Source organism: Colletotrichum fructicola, assembly GCF_000319635.2.
Source record: "Colletotrichum fructicola Nara gc5 chromosome Unknown KSG_Nara_v1_contig04, whole genome shotgun sequence".
Taxonomy (NCBI): domain Eukaryota; kingdom Fungi; phylum Ascomycota; class Sordariomycetes; order Glomerellales; family Glomerellaceae; genus Colletotrichum; species Colletotrichum fructicola.
In genome coordinates this window covers 1,450,924-1,473,652 of record NW_027094054.1, presented here as the reverse complement: position 1 = coordinate 1,473,652, position 22,729 = coordinate 1,450,924, and the positions used below count along the sequence as shown (strand labels likewise).

General features: G+C 50.3%; 10 protein-coding genes across 10 annotated transcripts; 4 read left to right on the top strand and 6 right to left on the bottom strand.

Annotated features, from left to right (window-relative positions):
* Nucleotides 1-612: 612 nt before the first annotated feature.
* On the bottom strand, nt 613-2,095 carry CGGC5_v007228 (Secondary metabolism regulator LAE1; the record flags this gene model as incomplete). Its single annotated transcript, XM_032035770.1, has 7 exons — nt 613-709; nt 771-1,406; nt 1,456-1,496; nt 1,556-1,622; nt 1,703-1,837; nt 1,906-1,946; nt 2,033-2,095. The coding sequence occupies 7 exons, from the start codon at nt 2,093-2,095 to the stop codon at nt 613-615; spliced, it is 1,080 nt and encodes a 359-aa protein (XP_031885122.1).
* An 847-nt stretch (nt 2,096-2,942) lies between these two features.
* Nucleotides 2,943-4,308, bottom strand: CGGC5_v007227 (Secondary metabolism regulator LAE1; the record flags this gene model as incomplete). The annotated part of the gene is made up of 7 exons (XM_032035769.1): nt 2,943-2,997; nt 3,043-3,678; nt 3,741-3,781; nt 3,837-3,903; nt 3,950-4,084; nt 4,146-4,195; nt 4,273-4,308. 7 exons carry the CDS (start codon nt 4,306-4,308, stop codon nt 2,943-2,945), a joined length of 1,020 nt encoding a protein of 339 aa, XP_031885121.1.
* Nucleotides 4,309-5,436: 1,128 nt separating this feature from the next.
* Nucleotides 5,437-7,264, top strand: tdiE-12 (putative methyltransferase tdiE; the record flags this gene model as incomplete). Its single annotated transcript, XM_066151825.1, has 13 exons — nt 5,437-5,488; nt 5,763-5,767; nt 5,822-5,847; nt 5,899-5,984; nt 6,068-6,090; nt 6,135-6,183; nt 6,235-6,274; nt 6,327-6,333; nt 6,458-6,495; nt 6,551-6,613; nt 6,658-6,690; nt 6,746-7,168; nt 7,222-7,264. The coding sequence occupies 13 exons, from the start codon at nt 5,437-5,439 to the stop codon at nt 7,262-7,264; spliced, it is 888 nt and encodes a 295-aa protein (XP_066008595.1).
* Nucleotides 7,265-8,008: 744 nt separating this feature from the next.
* On the top strand, nt 8,009-9,653 carry CGGC5_v007225 (Secondary metabolism regulator LAE1; the record flags this gene model as incomplete). The annotated part of the gene is made up of 9 exons (XM_066151824.1): nt 8,009-8,202; nt 8,255-8,340; nt 8,401-8,423; nt 8,474-8,603; nt 8,663-8,700; nt 8,757-8,794; nt 8,859-8,996; nt 9,059-9,481; nt 9,533-9,653. 9 exons carry the CDS (start codon nt 8,009-8,011, stop codon nt 9,651-9,653), a joined length of 1,191 nt encoding a protein of 396 aa, XP_066008596.1.
* Nucleotides 9,654-10,561: 908 nt separating this feature from the next.
* On the bottom strand, nt 10,562-11,417 carry CUTI-2 (Cutinase; the record flags this gene model as incomplete). Its single annotated transcript, XM_032035767.1, has 3 exons — nt 10,562-10,746; nt 10,803-10,920; nt 10,977-11,417. 3 exons carry the CDS (start codon nt 11,415-11,417, stop codon nt 10,562-10,564), a joined length of 744 nt encoding a protein of 247 aa, XP_031885123.1.
* A 1,891-nt stretch (nt 11,418-13,308) lies between these two features.
* On the bottom strand, nt 13,309-16,230 carry CGGC5_v007223 (uncharacterized protein; the record flags this gene model as incomplete). Its single annotated transcript, XM_066151823.1, has 5 exons — nt 13,309-14,809; nt 14,865-14,995; nt 15,054-15,329; nt 15,623-15,740; nt 15,797-16,230. 5 exons carry the CDS (start codon nt 16,228-16,230, stop codon nt 13,309-13,311), a joined length of 2,460 nt encoding a protein of 819 aa, XP_066008597.1.
* A 941-nt stretch (nt 16,231-17,171) lies between these two features.
* fabG-17 (3-oxoacyl-[acyl-carrier-protein] reductase FabG) lies at nt 17,172-17,599 on the bottom strand (the record flags this gene model as incomplete). Its single annotated transcript, XM_032035765.1, has 2 exons — nt 17,172-17,355; nt 17,409-17,599. The coding sequence occupies 2 exons, from the start codon at nt 17,597-17,599 to the stop codon at nt 17,172-17,174; spliced, it is 375 nt and encodes a 124-aa protein (XP_031885125.1).
* Nucleotides 17,600-17,756: 157 nt separating this feature from the next.
* On the top strand, nt 17,757-18,211 carry CGGC5_v007221 (uncharacterized protein; the record flags this gene model as incomplete). Its single annotated transcript, XM_066151822.1, has 2 exons — nt 17,757-18,104; nt 18,167-18,211. The coding sequence occupies 2 exons, from the start codon at nt 17,757-17,759 to the stop codon at nt 18,209-18,211; spliced, it is 393 nt and encodes a 130-aa protein (XP_066008689.1).
* Nucleotides 18,212-19,482: 1,271 nt separating this feature from the next.
* On the bottom strand, nt 19,483-19,863 carry easD (Chanoclavine-I dehydrogenase easD; the record flags this gene model as incomplete). The annotated part of the gene is made up of 1 exon (XM_032035763.1): nt 19,483-19,863. One exon carries the CDS (start codon nt 19,861-19,863, stop codon nt 19,483-19,485), a length of 381 nt encoding a protein of 126 aa, XP_031885274.1.
* Nucleotides 19,864-20,661: 798 nt separating this feature from the next.
* CGGC5_v007219 (Cytochrome P450 monooxygenase TRI13) lies at nt 20,662-22,440 on the top strand (the record flags this gene model as incomplete). Its single annotated transcript, XM_032035762.2, has 2 exons — nt 20,662-21,681; nt 21,736-22,440. 2 exons carry the CDS (start codon nt 20,662-20,664, stop codon nt 22,438-22,440), a joined length of 1,725 nt encoding a protein of 574 aa, XP_031885060.2.
* Between the last annotated feature and the right edge of the window lie 289 nt (nt 22,441-22,729).

Here is a 22,729-nt window from a genome sequence, read left to right as displayed (position 1 = left end):
TGAAAACTGAACTGGTTGTTCTTTGCAACTTGCCTGTAGGGAGGAGATACGTCGGTAATACTATGTAGTTAGTGTTGAGTATGGCACCTGTTTCTTTGATGGAGTAGCTGCATCTTCAAAGAGTCCTAAACCGAAAATGACAGTGGATGACCAGAACACTTGGCGTATGGGTCTGAATTTTCTTACCCTGGTATCTGGTATCGTGTCTTCTCTCGTGTTGTTCATTCATGCGCGGGACTTCTGCAGAATGCAGATGCATTCGCAGGGGTTATTCGCCGGTCCATGTTTTTGTCCAATCAGAGCGCCTACTTTCCCTCAACCTCGGAAGTGGTTCGATAGGAAAGGTTGGGGGATCGGCCCCGAAGGCCGCCTCCGCCAGGATGGGGCACCAATTATGAATTTCATAAATATTGCTGACTGTGATCCAGAATCAATTGAAAGAATACAAGAATCAGACGAGGTCAGGTGAAAGTGATCGCACAGCGTCTGCCGTGTACGAGGGGATTTGGAATGTTGCTCAATTTATTAATGACATGTTCATCTCGTGTATCGTGAAACATGGGATGCGTGGAGCAAAGTCTTGGATGATCCTATCATAAAGTGTCAGGCCCTTCATACCGCCGATGTTGTGTCATGAGATTGAGATTCCTTGGCGATCGCTGCCTTTCTCTCTTTTGAGACTTCCGGTTTGCGAGCATAGATGACGTGCCTTGATGCCGGTTAGCATGACGACAAAACCAAGTTATCGTCTCGTTGTGAATGACACTTACATGTAGTAAAATGACTGCAACCTCGGATCTCGCATCGCAGCCCTGTATTCGCTAAACATGACCTGGCACTTCTCGTAACTGAAGCCGGCAACTTCCTTCAGCAAGTAGAGCCCGAACCCTTCCAAGGAGTCGCTCAAGAAGTCGAGAATGGTCCAGCCCAGTTGTTTAAGCTTTGGATCGGCACACCAGCCGCCAATCGGAATTTTCCACCTGTGATGCACGAGATCAACATAGCCAGCCTGCTCTAGCGCCCTCTGAAGCGCACCCGTCCGGACGTTCTCTCCCGGTTTTCCGAGCTTATTCGCAGCAGTAATCAAGGCCGTATAACAAGTCCTGTAGATATGCTCTTCTGGCAGTTCCGCGACTTGTGATCGGGCTTGTGATTCGAACTCCAGGAACTCAATATACCCGCCCGGTTTAGTGTGGTTGTACGCCTCCTTCATTGTCGTCGGCAGGTCGGTGAAGCAAGCTTCAAGGTTGCGTCCGTGGATGTAGTCAAAGTGATCTTTCGGCCATGTCCATTCTTGGTTAAAGTCGTCGATTTGAAACTTCAGGTTGGGCGGTACCCAAGTGGGTTGGATGGGTGACAGATCGACTCCAGTAACCTCGGCGGAGGGATACTGATCGGCCATGTCTCTGGTTCATGTCAGTATGCAGTGTGGGTCCAGAGGTTGAGGTTATTCACATGGCCCATATACCTGTACCGGTACCCATGTCGAGGATTCTCTATAGCACTTGTCAGCCTGGCTTGTAAGCAATTTTTAGCCCAAGAAGAAGAATTATACCTGAGGATGGTCATCGACGGGAGCATGGAATAATCTGCCCTCGAAAAAGTCCGTAATCCAGAAGTGGCTGGGAAATATAGTTAGCAATTGGCCATCTGATATCAAGCCACCACTTTCAGGAATACCTGCGATTGGAAAACAACTTACTTGAAGTCGAGAGCTTCACTTTGTCTTTCATCGTTCGGGCCCCAATACTCTGATCTCTGGGTATATGTTCGTCCATGTATCTCACGATATTGCATGATACTCTCAGTCAATGATACCGTTGACTGCGGATAGATACTGCAGCCAAACCCGCCTTAGCACCTCAAATTCATGCGCAACATTGCATGTGGAGATTCGTTTTTTACCTGGCGATATCATCGTCCGTGCCAGCTTCAACGGCCGGATCCTGCAGGTGCGCGAGTCGCGCGAGTCAGTAAACCTCCGAATCCATCTCAACCCCTGACAATGCCACAGACGGATAGGGGGCCGCACCACTGGAATCACACTGTCACTGCTGTCGGAAGGCCTTGGCCTGGGAGGGTCGTCGTCGCACATCGTGTCGGCCGTTGCTAGAATCACGCAAAACGAACGGGCAGCAAGAATGGATGAAAGGAAGAAAAACCGCCCGAGTTGTCGGGACGGAAGACGCTCTGCATTTGTATCGGCATGGCGTCCTATCTTCGTCCGATCCTGTTCTGTGTGTCGCAGACCGAGCAGCCCAGGGGCCCTGTCCGTCCGTGCCCCCGCACCAATGAAGCATCAAGCTTTCTCAGGCGACCGCGGGTTGGATACCCTTTGCGGACGAAGAAAGGTTCGCCTGGGTCTGGTCTGGAGGGATATCGCGCCATAGCTCTTGCTTCCACGTGGTTGATTCGTAGACCCTAGACTTGGCCATGTGTTCGAGATATGACAGCGGCTCAGCCCGGATTTTGTTCATCACCTCGCCTTCATGAATGTCGGGTCTTAGTTTCCTCATCGGGATTCTGTGTCCCTCACCAATGCTGATATTGAAATTTCGGGGTTTTTGCGGTTGAAGATGCTCGGGAGTGCCAGCATCAAAACCGGATTCCGGGTTCTGCTCACCGCTCAGGTCAGCTTTTCGAAACCAGATCAAATAGCGCAGTTTGAATGCGGGTCCTAAGCTGGGGTGACATCGGCCTTTATCTCGAAGATCTGGCTTGTCTCCACCGTGGGGTATATCACGGGAGATGCTTGGGTTATTCGCGAAGCTGGACATTGATTGTAGTTTCAGACAGTTGTTTCTGTAATTGAACTTTTGTCATTGTTAATATTTGAGTTGTCTTGATGAAGTACCATGACCCCAAATGATTGTAACTGAAGTTGCCATCTTTCATCAATCAATAAGCAAGCTCCCCACACAACACCTCCCGTTCTAGGGCATTCAAGCAGCAGGGGTCTCTTGAGTCTCCTCTGGCTTGCGGCCATACACCAAGTGCCTGAAACATTAGCGAAGTCGCACAGAGGAATGTGATCCGACTCACAGATTGTAATACGCTTGGTTCTTCGGGTCCCGGAGGGCCTGGCGCATTTCACTGACGAACACCATGACCTCCACGTACTCCCACCCGAGGACTTCCTTCAACAGATAGAGACCGAAGCCTTCCAATGACTGGTCATTGAACTCCAAGTTAAGAGCGCCAAGCTCCTTGAGGGTTGCGTCCTTGCTCCAACCTCCAATAGGTACTCTGTATACCTTTTCTTCTTCAACAACGAACCCAGCATCTTTGACGCCTTTGGCCAGACCGTGATCATCCACATTTTTAACGGACTTGCCTATTTTTTCAGTGGCCTCGCTAATATTCTTGTACCACCTGCTAAAAATGTGGTCATATGTCAACTCTATAGTTTGCGACCGTGTCTTGATATCGATTTGCTTGACTTCGATGTATCCACCGGGCTTGGTATGCGTGAAAGCTTGGCTGTACAATTTGGGCCAGTCGGCGACGGCAGCCTCAAGATTCCGGATGTGGACGAAGTCAAAGAAGTTTTCGCGAAAGGTCCAGTCGAGCTCGAAGTCATCAATCTGGAACTTGACGTTCGGCGGGATCCAGGAAGGTTGGATTGGGGAAATATCAACACCGATGACCTCCGCCGAAGGATAGGTGTCGGCAAAATCGCTGCAATTAAGTGTCAGTCAGCTCCAATCGATGCGCTAGTCTCACAGTCAAGGTCGACTCACATCGCCCAGATGCCAGTGCCAGTGCCTACATCGAGAACATGCTTCAGCGCTTGTTAGCCTTGAGGGAAAGCGAAGAGGAACATCGACTTTTCTGACATGAGGACTGTCTCCAATAGGAGCCATAGTCAACCTTCCGCCGAAGTAATCAAGCTGCCAAAAGTGGCTGAAAGTCGTTAGTATTGACTTCCGGCTACCATGCAAGATCTTACTTGAAGTCGAGAGCCTCCGTCTGTTTGTTGTCGTTGGGTGCCCAGTACTCCGTCTTTTGCGAGTAGGTTCTCCCATGCAGCAGCCGATACTCGCGAACACTGTCGGTGAGCGATGCCGTGGACGATGTTGAGACACTAGCACCAAATGCATCAATATTGTCGGCTCGCTCAAACGACAGCGCCATTTATCTCGTACCTCTGCGTCTCAGATCGGTCGTCTTCTGCTTGCCCCCCCAACACGGGTCCCTAAATATCCAAACGTCAGGCAAGTGGTGGTTTTAGAAATGAACCTCGCATTGCAACGAGGACGGGAGGTAACATACGGCAGGGATCTCGCCATCTGCAGGTGGTTGATGCATAATTGCTCTCGTTCGCAAAGTGACAGGTGATGATTGAGACGTTGTGCGCGTCCCAGGATTTAACGGGGGAAGACCCCTCCTTTGTATGATCTGAATAATGCTCTTGTTGGCTCTAAATATGCAATCTATGAATGGACGGGCTAGGGATGAGCAGCCAAGGGTCTGGAACAAAGGCCGTCTCCCCGGCCCAATAATGACGCTGTTCAGCCAGCTGCGTGGAGAGTCCAAACCCTGTTCGGTAGGTTGAGCGGTCGGGCGAGTATCCACCGAACTGTGCACAACTGGGGTACAACGTACGACGGCAGGCTCGGAAAACGTTTGTTTGGGTCGTCTGCAGCGCGGTGGCTGAAGGAACAGTCAATTGCAGTCCGAGGGAACGGAACAGGCTGCATTTAAACCCCGCCATCCCACCAAGATACCACGGCACATGTTTTCGCATCATTTGATCTCGGATGTCGACCAGTGGGAAAAGGGCTTGGCAAGCCTGTCTTGAGCAAGGAGGCGCCACTTTCCACAGAGCACCCGTTGCGGAGGAAATGTGGGCTGTTGATTGCCTGCCCAATGAACATTCACATCGACCAAACGTCCTGAACGAAGTCACGCTGTTTTGTATGGATCCTTTGCTCAAATTCTCCTGCCAACAGATAGCTTTTCTTCTTGTAAAGCTGGAATTGTATGAAAATGTATGGAGTACTCCGCGTGCAGGTCCGCTAGGTACATCCATTCGCTTTGCTGACCTGTGAAGCTGCCGAAGTCTTAAACCAAGTATTCTTGATGGTGTCTTGACATATGCAATGTCAGTTCCGATGTCTTCAATTCAGCTGGCACGCAATTTCCTTTTCATTTGTTTTCATTCACATTTTTCAAAGCTTATATACAACACGATGAGCCCTGCCCAAGCTTATTGTGAGTTTTACAATCAGATGCGTGTGGAAAAGCCGGTAGAGCCCGTCAACTTTTACTGGAGACACACAGCCATAAGAATGGGGTGTCTTTGCAGCCGTCACTGAATTTGTGATTGCTCTCATAGGCCACACCCTTGTATGGGACACTAGACTCTATGATTGGCGAGTGTTCGCAAACGAGCCTGCTGTTCTGCATGTTTACTGTTGGCCTTGCACCAACATCATGCAGCGAAACCCTTGCACCTACAGCGCCGCGGATTCAGAAAACCGGGCTTGTGAGTGTCCCCTCCTCTTTGAGATTTCAAAAAGCCCCTGTTTTCTTTCTTACCTCAGGCTCTCTCCTCATCTTCCACCGCAGAACTTTCTTCAAGTGTGACTCTCGTAGCATTGCTGGTCTCAACATGGGTGATACATCGAGAGCCAAATTCAGGTCGCCGCGAGGCAACCTCTCGAGTCCAGTGGTCTCATCTCCAAAGAGTTCGCCCACAAGTTCGCCTCCGCCCGCTGGATCCCCAGTTGAGAATCCGGCACCACTACAGGCTGATTGAGATCTGGTACGATTCACTTCTCGTCCGTTTATTGAGCAGCCTTGTCTAATTTCCAGGAAGCCTCAAGAAATCGACACTGAGCGACTGTGAATTGGCTTGTCCGACAGTCCTACGAAATCAGCTGATAAATTGGCGAGGTCATTCTACACGGCGTCGCTGGCTTCCAGTTCTGTCGATTATCCCATTGAATACGGACGCCGATACCACGCCTTCCGCCCAGGCTGTCAGTAGTTTCCTTCGCAGAGAATTCTTCGACCCTCTTTTCATACTCTGATACATGAACGCCGTTGATACTAAGGACTTCAGCATATGTTCTTCCCAACGATGAGGTTCGTGATTCACGCCTACTACTGCGACAAGCTCTCACTATCAGGTGTATCTAATACGAGATGGACCGTCTCGACTTCGTCCACGCGTTGTTCGTAAGAGCTCTTGGAGACAGGCTTTACTTCGCGCCTCTTAAAACGGAGAAGATCCAAAAGATTCTGGATATCGGAACTGGGACCGGTATTTGTAGGTGCCAAATCAAATGGAGCATCAGAATATTCAGTGCTAAGTTGCGCAGGGGCTATGTAAATCGGTGACATTTTCCCGAACGCCGAGGTACGAGCTTCCTACCATTACCTTATCTATGAAGATGTGTATAGAATGTAGGAGCCTGCAACTACAATATATTAGCTCTGACTGAGCCAACAGGTGATTGGCAACGATCTCAGCGCTATCCAACCCGAGTGGTAGGACCTCCTGAACGTGAGAGAAAAACCAAGCTTTGTCCTGACCTGTGAATAGGGTTCCGCCCAATGTCAAGTTCGAAATCGACGACGTCGAAAGCCCATGGATCGGTGACAGAAAGTACGACTACATCATGTGTCGCTGCATGGCTGCTTGTCTCGCAGATTGGCCAAGGCTCGTGAAGAACATTTACGAAGGTGTACCTGAACCCCCTAAAATAGTAAGAGCTGACATCTAACCATCGGATTCCAGCCATCTCAATCCCGGCGGATGGGTCGAGTTCCAAGACACAAGCATTGAGTACTATTCGGACGATGGAACTCTCACTGAAGAGCACTTTTTCCGTCAGTGGAACAAGACCCTTGTTGAAGCAATTGCCTCAATTGGGCGTGAGCCCTCGCCTGGTCCTAAGCTCGAGGGATGGATCCGTAACACTGGGTTCCAAAGGATCAACCATTCAAAGATCAAGATCCCATTGGCACCTTGGCCAAGAGATCCCTTTTACAAGGCCCTGGGGGCAATGAACTTGAAGCAAGTTCTGGATGGTCTTGAGGGGTTCACGATGAGGGTATTCTGCGGAGTCCTTGGACAAACGCAGGAAGAGGTACAGGTCATGATGGCCGCGGTGCGCAACGAGCTCAAGAAGCTTCACTCTTTTCACTCACAGTTCGACTTGTCAGCTTCCTCGTGACTTCCTTCTGGGGATATTCATCTGACTATAGTCCAAGTCACATTGTCTACGCACAAAAGCCTTTGGAAGAGGATGAATAAGCTCTGCAAAAGGCTTTTGATACCTGTATGCCTGGGAGTGATCAGGTCGTTGACGATTTGCATCTTCAAGTTCATAAATCTGTCTTTTTGAGAATGAATTTGACCTATTATGGGCAAAACGATTCCATTTCTCTCAGTGACCATAGCTTACAGCCATGCCCTTTGTCACGCAGATAACCTACTTGGGCTGGAAAGATTCTAGGGAAAACGACATCTCGTGGGCTATACATGCCATCTTCAGCTCTGTAAAACCCATAGCGTCACAGTCGTTCTGAGAACTGATCCTGGTAGATAAGCGTGCTGGTGATGCAAATAGATGAACGGCTGCCGAAAATTGATATAACGGCCAAGATATTAACTAGATAACAATCAACCAAGCTGGAAGATGAAACTGAATCGACTAACTAGGTAGCATGGTATCACTACAGCGCCAAAGAGCTACAGGAGCAACACACGGAACATCTGATTTAAGCAGCTTCCTATCTCGGCAAAAAAAGGGGGTCCATCATTTCAAGGTGACAGTGTGATTGTTGGTGCTTCAACAACGCCTTGCATTAACAACCTTGCACCAACATTGCCGAGCTTTCAAAAAGCTAGGCCGGCCGGCCCCTCTTCTCTCCGTCAACTCTGACACAATTTCTCCCACGTTTCTACCTTCTCCTCTCTTCTTTGGAGGTCAGACGCATCGATCGCGCACTGCATCTTCTTTCAGCTTGGAGACCACACGCGTCTTGGACAGACATCATGGATGATTCTTTGAAAGCCCGAGCAATCCCACCACAGACGGTCCGTACCGATCCGACAGTCGCAGCCCAGCTGGAAGGCCAGTCGACCTACGCAGCGGCCAGACCTGCCAGATCCACGAACGACGATTCCGATGTTCTGCAGGCTAACGACCCGGAAGAAGATGGCTTTTTAGTGATTGATGATGCCCAATTGTAGGGCACAAATTGGCTGAGCCTTTGGCAACGAGACTAACCAACGCGATAGGTCTTCCTACACGGCATCGCTAGCTTCGAGTGCTGTGGACTATCCGGTAGAATATGGTCGTCGTTACCACGCTTTTCGCCCAGGATGTGGGTGATCTCTCTCTGTTAAAGTTATCGACGAAACAAATCAAGCCTGACATGAAATAGCTTACATCATGCCGAATGACGAGGTGTGTGATTGCTCCGTAATAAACACAGGTCGTCTAACGCAGCTCCACAGTACGAGATGGATCGTATGGACTTTACGCATGCGATGTTGGTCAGAGCAGTCGGAAATAAGCTGTACACGGCACCCCTTGAGAAAAACAAAGCTAGCCGGATCTTGGACATTGGGACGGGCACCGGGATCTGTAGGATATTCCTTCATACCAGCAGTGCGTAACAAGGCTGACGCAGCTTAAAACCCCAGGGGCTATGGAAATGGGAGATGTTTTTGAGAACGCCGAGGTAAGCCACCTGACAGGCGATTTAGATTCAATCTTGACCCTGACTCATTGAAACAGGTAACCGGCATTGACCTCAGCGCTATCCAGCCAGATTGGTAGGTTATGATGCAATCCAATGCTTAATATCACCATCAGAAGCGCTATCTCACACAGAAAAAGGGTTGGCCCGAATGTCAAATTCGTTGTCGATGATGTGGAAAGCCAATGGGTAGGCGGTAAGAAGTACGACTACATCTTCTGTCGGTGCATGGCTGCATGTGTTGCCGACTGGCCAAAATTAATCCGCACGATCTACGAGTGAGTGTTACCAGACCAATCCATCATCGGATTCGGGAGTTTGATGACTGACTATCATTTAGCAACCTCAACCCCGGGGGCTGGGTTGAGTTTCAAGATTGCGATTTCAACTACTACTCAGACGATGGCACGCTAACCGAAGAACATCAATTCAAGCAATGGAGCAAAAGTCTCGTCTCTGCGCTTGAGTCCATCAGACGTGACCCTTGCCCGGGACCGAAGCTGAAAGGCTGGGTGAATGATGCTGGATTTCAGGAGATTTCGCACAAAAGGATCAAAGTCCCTGTCGGTCCCTGGCCTAGAGACAAGTGGTTTAGCGATCTTGGGGCTATGAACCTTACGCAGCTTCTGAACGGGTTAGAAGGCTTTTCTATGAGAGTCTTCTGCGGAATTCTCGGGCAGACAGAGTCGGAAGTCCAGGCACTCCTTGATGTGGTCCGCAAGGAACTGAGGACTCGTCATTTGTTCCATGCCCAGCTTGACTTGTGAGTCGTCTCAAGTGAACCCTAACTGCATGTTTCTGACATCTTGCATAGCCATCTTATTTACGGTCAAAAACCACTGGAGAGTAACGTTGTAATAAGGACCTATGCGGTACCGTGTCTGTGGACGGAAGAATGCAACATAAAAGAGGGAGCTCCCCTCAGTCTAGATTGAAGTGGCCATAGACATTTCTTTAAAGCCATGCTAGTCCTTACACATTTCCCGGCCAGAGTCCTGCGGCAGTCATCAAAGGTGTGCCCGCAGGCGTTAACCTGCCACACGCAAAAAAAAAATGAACAGAAAATTAAAAGGCCCTGGTCGGCAGCCTAAAATCCAGTTTTGAGAATCGAATATCGGCTTAGATAACATTGCAGAAAGCCACCAAATTCTGACAGGGCACTTCCCCCCTTTTAGGTAGAAGGCGTATAGGAAGTTCGGAGCTATATGACGCCCGCATAGGAGGCTTTTTATACAATGTACTGCCCAACTAACCTAAGCAAAATAGCTCAAAAAGCACCCTTTTGAGCGTAATAACCAATTTTGTAGAGAGGTGTAATTAAGCGCTAAATATCGCATTTCGAAGAAGTACGCCACTCGCGTGGTTAACGGCGGGCGCTTTTCAATCGTACTTACTTTACTAGGTATGTTGACCAAGTTTCATAGCCCACCCTATAAGAGGGTCCACAGTAGATAAATCCAGTAAGAGCACTTCGGCGGGTGCTTCGTCCAGTAAGAAGATCGCAGTTTACGTACCCAGGGATCGTACTTACTTCATATTGTAGTTAGATGTACCGACTTTCAATATCCAAAATCCAATATCGGGTCGCCGATCAGGGTCTAAAAGAGAAGTAGGACAAGTGAACAAAAACTTGTGACATGCCCCATTCAGTAAGATACTCAGAACATGATTATAGTGCCGCGGACCAGACTGAGATAGTTCACACCGATCAGAGGCGCCTTTGATCTTTATCATTCACATTTCTCATTATGCTACGTGATGCATTCACTACATGTAGCCGTGTCATCATAATTTCCATCCATAGTGCTGTCACCTGAACCATGTAGCCGCATATTTCAGCGCTTTACTGGACGAGTCCAGCAACGAAGGCGGCAGCGGCGGGAGCGTCCTGCTCGTAGTTGCTGTGGTCTGCAGTGATGATGATGCCACCGTCGCAGATGTTGTCACCATCGTGGCAGATGATCTTGACCTTGGAGGAGGGGATGTTGCCGACGGGCTGGCCATCGAATGGGTCGCCGAAGATGAGGACTGTCGCATGTTAGACTCTAGCCACGAAGGCGGTGTTTCGAAAAGGCTTGACATACCGGCAGAGACCTTGTTGGTCAGAGTAGTGCTGAGCTTGGAAGCAGCGTTGTGGACGAGCTGGCCACCCTGGCTGTAGCCGGACATGACGATCTTGGTGTTGGGGCATTGGCTCGCAGCCTGAAGGTGTGGTTAGCTATGAAGTCAATGGAGAGCAATTGACGAGCAAGACTCACCTGGGAGACCAAGTTGGCCATGGTGGTGCTGCCAGCCGCGTCACCGCCGGACAAGAAGCCCAAGACGCTGGCACTGTAGTTGACACCCTGAACGGCGAGGTTCGAGGCACCAATGATACCAGCAAGGGCGTTGAAGAAAGTAGGACCCTCAGAGCCCGCCTCTCCGACGTTGCCGGCGCCGTAGGTGCCACGGGCCCAGATAACCGTAACAGCACGGCAAGCAGTGCCGTCAGTCAGCTGGTTGAAGGTGTCACCGTTGTACTGACGCTTGGAGATGGAGGGAGAAATCGAGGCAACAGTGGAAGGCTTGCTAAAGGCCTGCTTGTAGTACTCCTCAAGCTCAGTCATGGGGAAGGATCCCAACTCGCTGCGGGCAGCGACGCTCTCGAAGGGAGCAGCCATGGCCGCAGAGGCGGCGGCGAGGAGGAGACCGGCCTTCATCTTGACGGTGACGAGTCAGCTGCTGGACCGGGATGGGTCTGGGGCTTGATGATGAGCAGGAGGGCGGTCTTGTCGGCGGTGGGAGACTGAAGCTCTGACGATCTTCCGTGACGTGCAATCAGAGGGGGGATCGTCTTCGTCTTAAATGTTAAGCAGGATGGCTGCGCATCTCCCGTGGCTGATCAACTCTATTCCCTCGTGGCGTGCGCGTGCCGCGCGTGGACCTGACCAGCGACTCACAGGCCAAGCCCTTGGCTGTCGTCGTCGCATCACGACCTGCCAGTTTGCAATGCGTCGCAGGGCCAGGGACCAACCCTCCACCGCAAGTAGCGGTGCTGCCCTCAACGGTCAAACCATCCCAACTTGAGACCGTCGGCCGAGCCTCATGCTGACCTGTGCATGGCACATTTAGGTTATGCCATCCCATTGACCATTCAGAAACCGCCCCCAACCGGGAACATCGGTCAGCGAACAGGAAGCTGCGTTGCCCTGGGGAAATTGGAAGCAAGTTTTTGCGATGTAAGATGTTGCTCTTGCAGCACAACTATGCCCACTCCAGCACCTCGGCCCGCACCGGCCCCCCTCCTTAAGGTTCAGGTGTGCCTACGGTGTTGATTAACTGCACGGGTGACAGCTGTGTTGTGGAATGCGTTGAATGCGCGTATATCCTGAAGTCGAAGTGATCATCGGCATCCCATCGGAGCCCATGGCGTCATAGGAGGTTCTGATAGGACCGGCAGTTCGCAGTATTTCTCGGGAGAGGGGCGCCCTGGCCTGTCATTGAGTCTCGTGGCCGCCGTGGGTGTTGCCGTGGGCCGCCAGCCAGGGTTTGGAGTAGCATCGCCTCGGAGATGTCGGCCGTTTAAAGGCAAGCAAATCGGTGCCTAGTCCCCAATCGTAGCGGAGTTCGTCGCTGATCGCGGGGTAATCGGGGCGCTTAGAGGTGGGTGGTTGGGCTGACTGTCGGGAGAGAACACGTGGGTCGCAGACCAAGATAGGACCTTCTGCTTTTGATGAAGAATCCCGGGGCCCAAGAACTTCAAGGTGGGAGTTTTGTGTAATGATGTGCCTTTGTTGGGCGCCCAACGATCTTGGCGAGAGAACTATTCAATGCGGGGATTTTGAGGCCTTGTCAGCTTCAGGTGGAGCTGAGATCGGACCCTGCCGACTTGTATTGTGATCAGCTCATGGGGGAGAAGTAGACATGTCATACAAATGTACGCCGACTCTCTCTTTGGAAATTGTTAGATAAGAATCTCTTGGCCTTCCTGTTCAGGTGATGACTTCGTAGGTATGTTGTGAGGTAGAAATTGGGAATAACCTCAATCGGCTCGAGTGGGTGTGATAGTATTGCGCGCAATGCAAGGGGAAAGGATGCAGCTATCACATGCAACGGGAAGGGCAATGAATGTCAAACGGGAAACGGTCACAAGAGGCCAATTGAAAGCCGCGTAATCTTTACCTACTAGGTACCTTAGTTTCTAAGAGCAAACACCCACCCACAAGGAGGATCGGCAGGCACGGCACGACGTTAGCAATGATCTCCATGCATCCCAAACCTCGGACAGGCTAGAGTGCGAAGAAAAGCCTAGACTTCGCTGATTGCGCTGGAGACTGTCGGCCAATCGGCCATCGTTTGTAGCAAGGTGAGGTCAGGTACGTTAAGAAAAGATGGCAGGTATTTGATCAAGAGCGCTACCTAAGCTCCCGAGCTGTATGTGCACTAGCTAATTCCGCAATTGTAATCATGAACGGCCAGAAAGTCCAGCTTTCCAGCAGAGTAACCGTTTTCCAAGGCATCTGGTTCAGTCAGGCGGTAGGCACTCAATGGTCCGAGAAAATGATCTGAGGCTAACCGACGAGACTACCCGAGAAGAGAACTGCAAGGCCATCAAAAGTAATATCTCCATTTTCCTTCGCTCACCTGCCTCCTATACTCTCGCACCTTTTCTTTGGCTTCTTTTTCGATGTTCAGAATATGACCCAGGCCATATTTTTCAGGGTTCTTGCAAATTGGGCAGAAATCCACCAGCCAATTATCATGGTCTTCGGCGGGCTCTGTCCGAGCATCGAAGTATCTGTCCCCATCGTCGCAATCATACCACAAGTCGCCATCATCGTCCATCTCAACGCGATAACCTGCATGTTGAAGGCCGTCGCACAAAGCCCTGACCATAGGCCAGCGTGAAAGTTGCCTCTGGCCCTGCAGCGTTGCAGTGTGACGATAGAAGTTGGTCGCGTTTGTGAAAAAAGAAGGACTCAAATACTCCGACAAGTATGGAGCTGTACGATCCGGGGCTCGTGAATCCGCGTGTTCCCATACTGCGACGAAGTTGCCCTCCTTAGTGATGTAGGGACTACTACCATCGTATCTTGAACCCTCGTTCTCGGAATATGCGTCCACAGATCCCGTAGAAGAACCAGTCAAAGACTCTTCATCGTCAACATACGAGTCTGAACCTGTTACTTCCACATGGCTTGGTGACGAGCAACTTTGATTCCAGCTGATCTGACCATCCTTGTTCCATCGAAATGTCCAGCCGAAACTACGGGAGCGGTCGCACATCTCCAATCGCGCAACAAGGTCTTCAGGTAGACCATTCCGGAAGGCGTCCCTACCTTCAAATCTATCCTTCCTCCGTGACATGCCATAGCTCCTGAACCGGGCAATGTCTGGCCCTTGTAGATGCCCCATCTGAGTGAACCAAGTAATGTGGTGTGGTCCCTTGAAAATATCGTACTCAGAAATAAAGATTTCAAAAGGGTCTGAACCATGGTGAAGCAGATGAGCGACTGAACCTTCGAAGGCGAGGTAAGAGAATTCGAGATACCAGCCAAATGATGGATCGTACTGGCGTGCCATCATATTTCCCCACGCAGAAAGTCCATCGGTGCTCTTTAGCCCTGGTTCGGCACCTTTGAGTAGCAAAAAATGGGATGTATCAGTCATGATGCCAGAAGTCATGCTTCGACGAAGAGGTGGTCCGTTCCAAGCACCATCATTGACGTTAACATCAGCTCCATACTGAAGGAGAATTGTGATACCCTCAATCCATCTTCGTTGTGCTGCATTGCCGATAGGTTTCCTGTCGAGGAATCCCGACTGATTCGGATCTAAGCCAGCTATCTCCAACGCAAAAAGACTCACGTCTGCATTATTTGACCAACAGGCGCCGTAGAGAAGGTTATTAGCCGACCCATCGAGTTTCCAATCAGTATATCCCATGGACTGTAAGAGTCGAAACTTCCAAAGAATCTGCGATTCGTTTGTGCCGTAAACTTCAAAAAGCCCTCCTACCTTGTTGCCGAAAGATACGATGTCTGCTCCATGAGACACCAAAGTTGATGTAGCGTCCTTGTAGCCTTGAGAGAATGCAGAAAGTACTGCCGGTCTACGAATGACATTAGAAAATTGGTTCAACCCTTACTTCAGCGTGCAGAGCTCACAGTGCTTTGTCATTTCTCGCATGAGTGATGGACGGATCGCAGCCTTGATCTACTAGATACTCCAATAACACTTGGCCTGCTTTAAGAAATTCAGGTTCGTAGATCACCTCTTGGTTTCCCGAAATAACGTGCTTTGAATGAGTCAGTTGTTGAACAGACATAATTTGGGGGGACTGTTTGATTTCTGACCTCAAGCAGACCTCCTGTCTCACCATCCGTGTCATTAATACCGGCTTGTCCGGTCTCCAGCAGATAATGAACTTCTTGAAGATTCCAGTTCCGACAGGCTTCGAAGATAGGGGTATCGCTAGGCCGTACATTGACGATCGTCAATGACGCTCTAAGAGAGGGGTCAAATCTCCAAAGGCGGCAGAGCAACTGGGCCTGCAGTTCAAACCGCAGAATATGATGACCTAGCAGTTTGAAGCACATACTGAACAGAAGCTCGGCCTTTTGAGACCTCATCTTTGATTCCAAGGTCAGCTTTCCCCCTGTACTATAGAATTCGTCGATGGATGTTTGGGGTCTTTCGGTGTTCCCGAAGTTTGCTATCAGGTATTTCCGAGAGAGATTTCTGTTGTGTTGCATTAACATGTAGCCAGGATTGATTTCGTACTGCTGTTGCGCCGGGTAATCATTGATGTCTGTTGTCTTGTGCGTAGTACTCTTTGCGGTGGTATGTCTCGGAACTGCAGCCTTCTCACATTATTCAGCAGGCCCCCTTTGTGGAATTTGGATTTGGAAAAGTATGTACGCACTGTGAGCTGTGTCAAATCTATGGACAACATGCCCTTGATGTCATCGAGAGATCGTATGATGAACGACTGGCCTATGTTTAGTGCTGCAAGAGAGTCCTGGTTCAAGAATGATAATCGCCTGGAGACGGTTTAGCTGGTTGAAAGGACATATAAAATAGAACATAATAAACTAACGTTGTGAGTATTTGAAGCATGATGCTTAGTTCATCATTCGCCATCTGAGCCTCTTGAAGCAGATTCCGTGCTTTCTTCTTGTCCAACGTAGCCCAACGCAACCGATCGCCCACACTGTACGAGCCTCCAACTGGGACTATGACGACACTCTTGAGACGCATCAATGAATCCAAGATACTTTGCATACCCATGGAGAGCACTCCAATGTGATGGTTCGGCAGCAGAGGTAGCCGCGTCTGTGCTTCCGGCAGCTCATCACACATGGAAGCGACCTGCGTGAGAAGGCAATGAAGGCGTTGGAGCTTGGTCTCAAGCTCCAAAATCTCTGCTGGTGCGTGTCGAAACGACGAAACGACACTGCGTGCCAGCTCGCTTGCTTCAAATGACAGTTTGACGAACTGGGCAATCGCAGCCGCCGCTCCAAGGGCTTCCATCTTAAATGTTAGGACAACCTCCAAGAATTCTCAATGAGATGTCAGCTGTATTTGAGAATCTGATTTGGAGTGGAGATGTGTCAAAGAGACGTGCCCGGGTTGGGGGGGAAGCTGGGTGCACGTTGACGTAGCACAAGTTAAGATGTGCGGAGATCAATGATTGAAACGAATCTGCCCTCGGGCCAACCCCTACTTAAATAGTACCTACGTCTTACGTCCTCAAGGCTTTTATCAAGGCTGACTTTGCTTTATGGGCGGTGGCAGTGGCGGTGCAATGCATGCGTCCCGCAGGTTGAGGACATTCTGGGTCGCGATTCGCCAGCCTGTTCTGACCACCGTGAAAGACTTCTGTCGACGAACTGGTTGCCGAATAGAAAATTATTCCGCTCTTTGGTTGTAAGAGCTGCGTCCCAGCGAACTGTAAATCCCTCGAAAATAGTCGACCAGTAATACTTTACACACAACAATGCCTGCTAGGTTTGAATGTCTATCTCTGTTACTTGTGATTCGTTGCTACGGACAAATTATGACCGCCTGCGTGTTTTGTCGGAACATTTGTAAAGCAGTGTAAAAATCATAGTATGGGCGAGGACCAACTAGGGTAAGGTAGGTACTATTTGGTTAGGGAGGTAGCCTGGCTGCACATAACCATGTTCCTATATCGCTCAGTGACAAACAAATTATTCGACATCCAGCCGCAACACAGAATATACGAGCAAGCAACACCATAGCAAAGAATTCGTTCTTTTCTTCCCATTTCATGAAAACCTTGCCGCCAGTTGTATAGGCTGTATTGAGGGTCCGTCCATAACCCTTCAGCTACCAGACTGCGATATATCCCGGCCCATGAACACCCGTCACATGATTATCAGACTCCACTTGAGCGTAGAACTCGTTCCAATTTGTGTCTGAATAACGGAATTTGAACGATGCAGACATACTCAGCAGGTAAGTCCGCCATCAATGACGATTGATGTCCCAGAGATGTACGTCGACTCATCACCGAGCAGAAAGCCTACCAAAGCAGCAACATCTTCAGGCTGACCCCACCTCGGGATGGGAGGACTGTAAACACCAGAGTCTTCCGCCTTTGCCTGCGCCATCATCGGGGTGTCGATGGCACCACTGTCAAGGAGGTCAGCAAGCGAACTGACACTAACCAAAAAGTATCCACTTACGGATTGACGCAATTGACACGGATGTTGCGATGACCGTATTCCCTCGCAGCTTGTCTGGTCATCCCTAGCACCGCATGTTTGCTAGCAACATAAGCCGATCCGCCAGCATCACGCGCGCTTCGCAGCCCGAGAACACTTGAGGCATTGACAATTGACCCTCCGTCCGTAAGATGCTTCAGCTCTTCGCGCATGGAGTAAGTCAACGTACCCACTTCCGAAACACCCCCCCATGCGAAACACCCAAAAATGCCTCACCGCCACCACTAACCTCCCACTTTCACCAACAACAATATTTTAAACCCTCATCCAAATAACCTCAATTTTTGCACAGAAATTCCTTTTTACGATATGCCTCAGTATACCGAGTTTGAGATCAGCCAGGCGATTGACGCTGTCAGCAATGGCAAGAGTCAGAGGGAGGCAGCTCGTGAATATGGCATCCCACTCGCCACTCTTCACCATCGCCTCCAGGGCCGCCAACCAAGAGCAGCTGCTTTCGAAGACTTCCAGAGGCTCTCTGCTAGTCAGGAGGCCAAGCTGGCCAGCTGGGTGCAAGTCCAGGCTGATCTTGGGCTTGCCCCAACCCATCAGCAACTGAGGGACTTTGCCCATCGCATCCTCATTGCGATGGGAGATACCCAACCTCTAGGGAAGAGATGGGTTAATGCCTTTATCAGGAGGAACCCATCCATCAAGGTCCAGAGAAGTCGATCCATCGATTCTAGGCGCGTTAATGGGGCTTCTACTGAGATTATCAGGGACTGGTTCAAATATCTCGCCATCCCCCAGATTGCAACCATTAAACCAGCCAACAGATATAATATGGATGAGACTGGGATCCTTGAGGGCCAGGGGGATAATGGGCTGGTGCTGGGAAGAGTATCAACAAAGTCAGTGCGGAAAAAGCAGCCCGGATCGCGAGCCTGGGTTTCTATCATCGAGTGTATCTCAGCTGAGGGCATTGCTATCTATCCCCTTGTTATATATAAGGGCAAGACGGTCCAGCAGCAGTGGTTCCCTCTAGATCTTACCCCATATGATGGATGGGAATTCACAGCAACAAAGAATGGCTGGACTACTGATGAGACTGCTGTTGAGTGGCTGAAGAGAGTCTTCATCCCTCAGACTACCCCCAGCAAGTCTGATGAGGCTAGACTGCTTATTCTGGATGGGCATGGGAGCCATACAACAACAGAATTCATGTGGCAGTGCTATATCAACAACATCTATCTGTTGTTTCTGCCGCCGCACACCTCACATGTCCTCCAGCCACTTGATCAGTCGGTCTTCAGCCCTGTTAAGTCAGCCTATAGAAAGCAGCTTGGATATCTCACCCAATGGAACGACTCCACTATTATAGGCAAAAGGAACTTTATTTCCTGCTATCAGAAAGCACGCCTGGCTGGGCTGACGGTAGATAACATCAAAAGTGGCTGGAAGTGGACTGGATTATGGCCTGTTGCTATAGCCAAGCCTCTCATGAGCTCCCTGCTGTTGCCTAAGGCCTCAACAACAACAGCAACACCATCAACACCATCAACACCACTCAATAAGACTGCTCAAAGCATCCAGGATGCCCAGGATATAAGTGGATTAGCATCTGCTGGATCTGCTGTTGCGTGGTCTACACCTAAGAGGGTGAAGGATCTAGATAGTCAACTGCAGCTGTTTAGTCAGTTAGAGCAAAGTATTACTACACAACGCCAGTTATTCAGAAAGGTCAAAAAAGGATTCCAAGAGCAGTCTATACAGCTGGCTACTGCCCAGCATGAAATCCAGCTTCTCCAGGCCCAAGTTAACAACAGTGCAGCAAGGAAGAGAAAGGCTGTCAAAGTCGACCCTAATACTAAGTTTGCGACTATCGGCGATATACAGCAAGCCCAGATTGAGGCTAGCGAGGTTGAAATTAATACAGATGAATCCAGCGCCTCTGATTACCCTAGTGAGGCAGAAAGCTGCATAGTGGTTGCAACTATGCCTCGTTGATAGTTAATTGAAATTGGTGGTGTTGTTGCGATACCATTATTTTTGGGTGTTTCGCATGGGGGGGTGTTTCGGAAGTGGGTACGTTGACTTACATAGTCCCAGATAGGTTGATGCCGAGGACTAGGTTCCAGTCCTTATCGGTCTGCGCTTCGAGGCGATCCACGGTCGATCCCCCTTTGCCGGCGATGTTGGCCGCACCATCGAGCTTTCCAAAGATTTTGACTGTATCTTCAATCCAATTTTTGACTTGTTCGGAATCGCTGACATCTACAACAGTGGCCTCAAGGCGTACTCCAGAAGCAGACAGCTCTGTAGCCAAACTTAACAAGGCGTCTTTCTGAACGTCTGAGATTGCAAGAGATGCTCCACGGGTGGCGAGGTAAGTCGCGACTGCGCGTCCGATGCCGCTAGCAGCTCCGGTGATGGCAATCACCTTTCCGTCGAAGGAGTTCAAAGTGGTCGAAGCCATGATTTCTGAACAGCGCTGAAGGATTTGCGAATGATGATGATTTGAATGATGCTGAGTTGAAACGCATGTTTACCTGTGTGGCCAAGGGAAGAAAGATTTATATACTTGTGAGTTGCGCGCCTCCATGACGCGACGTCACAATTCGGGAGGTCTGGAAGTCTAACTTAGACCCATTCTTCCCGTCAGTGCCTGCCCCAATTACCCCGCGACAGAAATATTGATCTGATAGTTCAGGCGCGCCACTGTGCCTTGACGTTAAGAGCGCGGTGTTGGCAGCCTGGAGATTTTCTGCTGTTGCTCAGCTCCGTCGGAAGTTTGTTCAGACCGCGTCCGCTGGAAGCCTCGGCGGCACCCTTGCCGTTTCCGGCAGGCTAAGCGCCGGACGAAGCTCCGTAAGTCAGGGGTGGCGGCGGGAATTACCCACCGGACACAGCCGCCGCCACCGGCCGCCCGCTGAATTATTCTCCGCGATGATCCTGCACTGAGCCGCCAAGAGATCTTGGAGAAATGTTGAAATTTCAATCGCAGATTATGTTGCAGGAGTTGTCGTCATCCGCGGACGCCTACTATGTTGCGACCACTTGTAATGTTCGCATTACACCCCGCGATATCCGCAACGGGTTTCCGCGGACCCGAAACTGTGCTCCACCGTGACAAGCCATGGTGATAAAACAGGAGCCATGGGCTTCATCTTCAAAGCTGTTTTCAATCGCCATCAAATCAATAATTGAAAGCAAGCCTAATCGTATTTCACTCCTTCTACCTATGTCACAATTTTCTAAAGAATCACCCACGGACATGTTCTACGTCGTAGCCTCTGCCGTTGCGGCGCTTTCCTTCTTTCTCTACTCCCTGTACCAATATCTACTCCCCAAGCCAATCCCTGGAATCCCATACAATGTCGACGCCACCAAGAACTTGCTGGGAGACATACCCCGTCTGCAAAAAGAAGCCAATACAAATGTCTACGGATGGCTTATCAACCAGACCCGCATCCACAAGAGCCCTATCATCCAGGCCTTCATCGAGCCCTTCCACCAGCCCTCGGTCCTCGTCGCCGACTTTCATGAGGGCCAGGATATCCTGATGCGCCGCAAGGAATTCGAGCGTTCCGACTTCAGTATTGCACTTCTTGGCGGAGAGGCCCCAAAGTTCCACATCAACATCAAAACAGGACCGGAGTGGAAGGCTCACCGGCGCCTCCTGCAGGATCTGATGACGCCCAAGTTCCTACACGGAGTCGCGGCCCCTAATATCTACAATAGTTCCACGCGCCTTCTGGACCTTTGGAAAATCAAGGCGCAGACCGCGTCGGGGAACGCGTTTCAAGCAGACATGGACATCTTCTACGCCGCGCTAGATGCCGTTTTCGACTTTGGCTTTGGCGATGCAATCGAACAGAGAGCCTTGATCCCGCAAATAGAAAAGGTTGCGGCAGCTGAGCTGGACGAAATCAACGGACCCAATAACGCCGGCAGCAACAACGCCGTCGAGTTCCCTTCCGCGCCCATCGACCCGTCATTTCAAGCAACACTGAATTCCGTCGAGAACGTGGGCCCAGTTGCCGCGAGCGGTTTCCCCAAACTTGCTTGGTGGTTTATCGGATGGAGACCCAGCGTGCAGCGCAACAGAGCCATTCTCGACAAGTTCTTGAAAGAGCAGATCATGAAGGCGGTCGATCGATACAAGGATGAAGGCGCGGATGATAATGATGACTACGTCAAATCGGCCATCGACCTCATGGTGCAGAGGGAAGGTACATTTGCCAAGAAGGAGGGACGAGAGCCGGTGTTCTGGAACCAAACCATGAGAGATGAGGTAAGTAGACTGCCCTGTTTGAGCTGGATCGATCTGACGGGCTGTATTTGCTAGACTCTTGGCTTTATCGTCGCCGGACATGACACCACAAGCACCACCTTGTGCTGGGGCGTCAAATTCCTTTCCGACAACCCGGAAGCCCAAAGTCGATTACGCCAGATCCTCCGGAGCAAGCACGAAGCTGCTGTAGCTGACGGCCGCGCTCCCACGTACGCCGAGATTGTACAAACCAGCATTCCATACTTGGATGCCTTGGTCGAAGAGATGCTACGCTTAGCCCACACAACTATCATACAAGAACGCCAGGCTAGCGAGGACACCATTGTACTTGGCCACCGCATCCCCAAAGGTACCAACGTCTTCGTCGCCAATCAAGGCGCCAGTTTTACGGAGCCCGCATTCGATATTCCCAACCCTCTCCGCAGTGAGTCGTGCAAAAATGCCATGGAGGAGCGTGGGATGCGATCCTGGAATGAGGAGGGTATGAACAAGTTCTGGCCGGAGAGGTGGTTGGTTACGAACAAGGAGACCGGAGAGCAGGTTTTCGACTCGGCGGCTGGGCCTACCATCCCATTCGGTCTCGGTCTTCGGGGTTGTTTCGGACGCAGACTGGCATACATGGAGTTGAAGCTCTTGGTTACTCTCCTGGTGTGGACCTTTGGATTCTTACCTTGTCCAACGGAGCTGTCGACTTACGAGGACGTTGAGGGGTTGACTCGTAAGCCGAAGCAGTGCTACGTCAACCTGAGAGTCCTGTGAAAGCAAAGTCCTTTCACTTGAGAATCAAAGCGGGTTGAATATTTTCCTGTAAGATAGGTGTAGCCGGCGGAGTAGAGATAGACAGTCATTAACAACGGGAGCGATGCGCATAAATCGCGGCTGGGAATTTTCTTTGAGTCGATAGAGGATTGAATGAAACTAATTGGAACCTTTTATTTCAATCTTGGCTTGATCTCCTCCCACAACGCACCATATTTGTCCACCAACCCAACTAAGTGACTGAAACCAACTTCTGAAGCGATGTTACAGCGTCTCATAGATTTCTCGT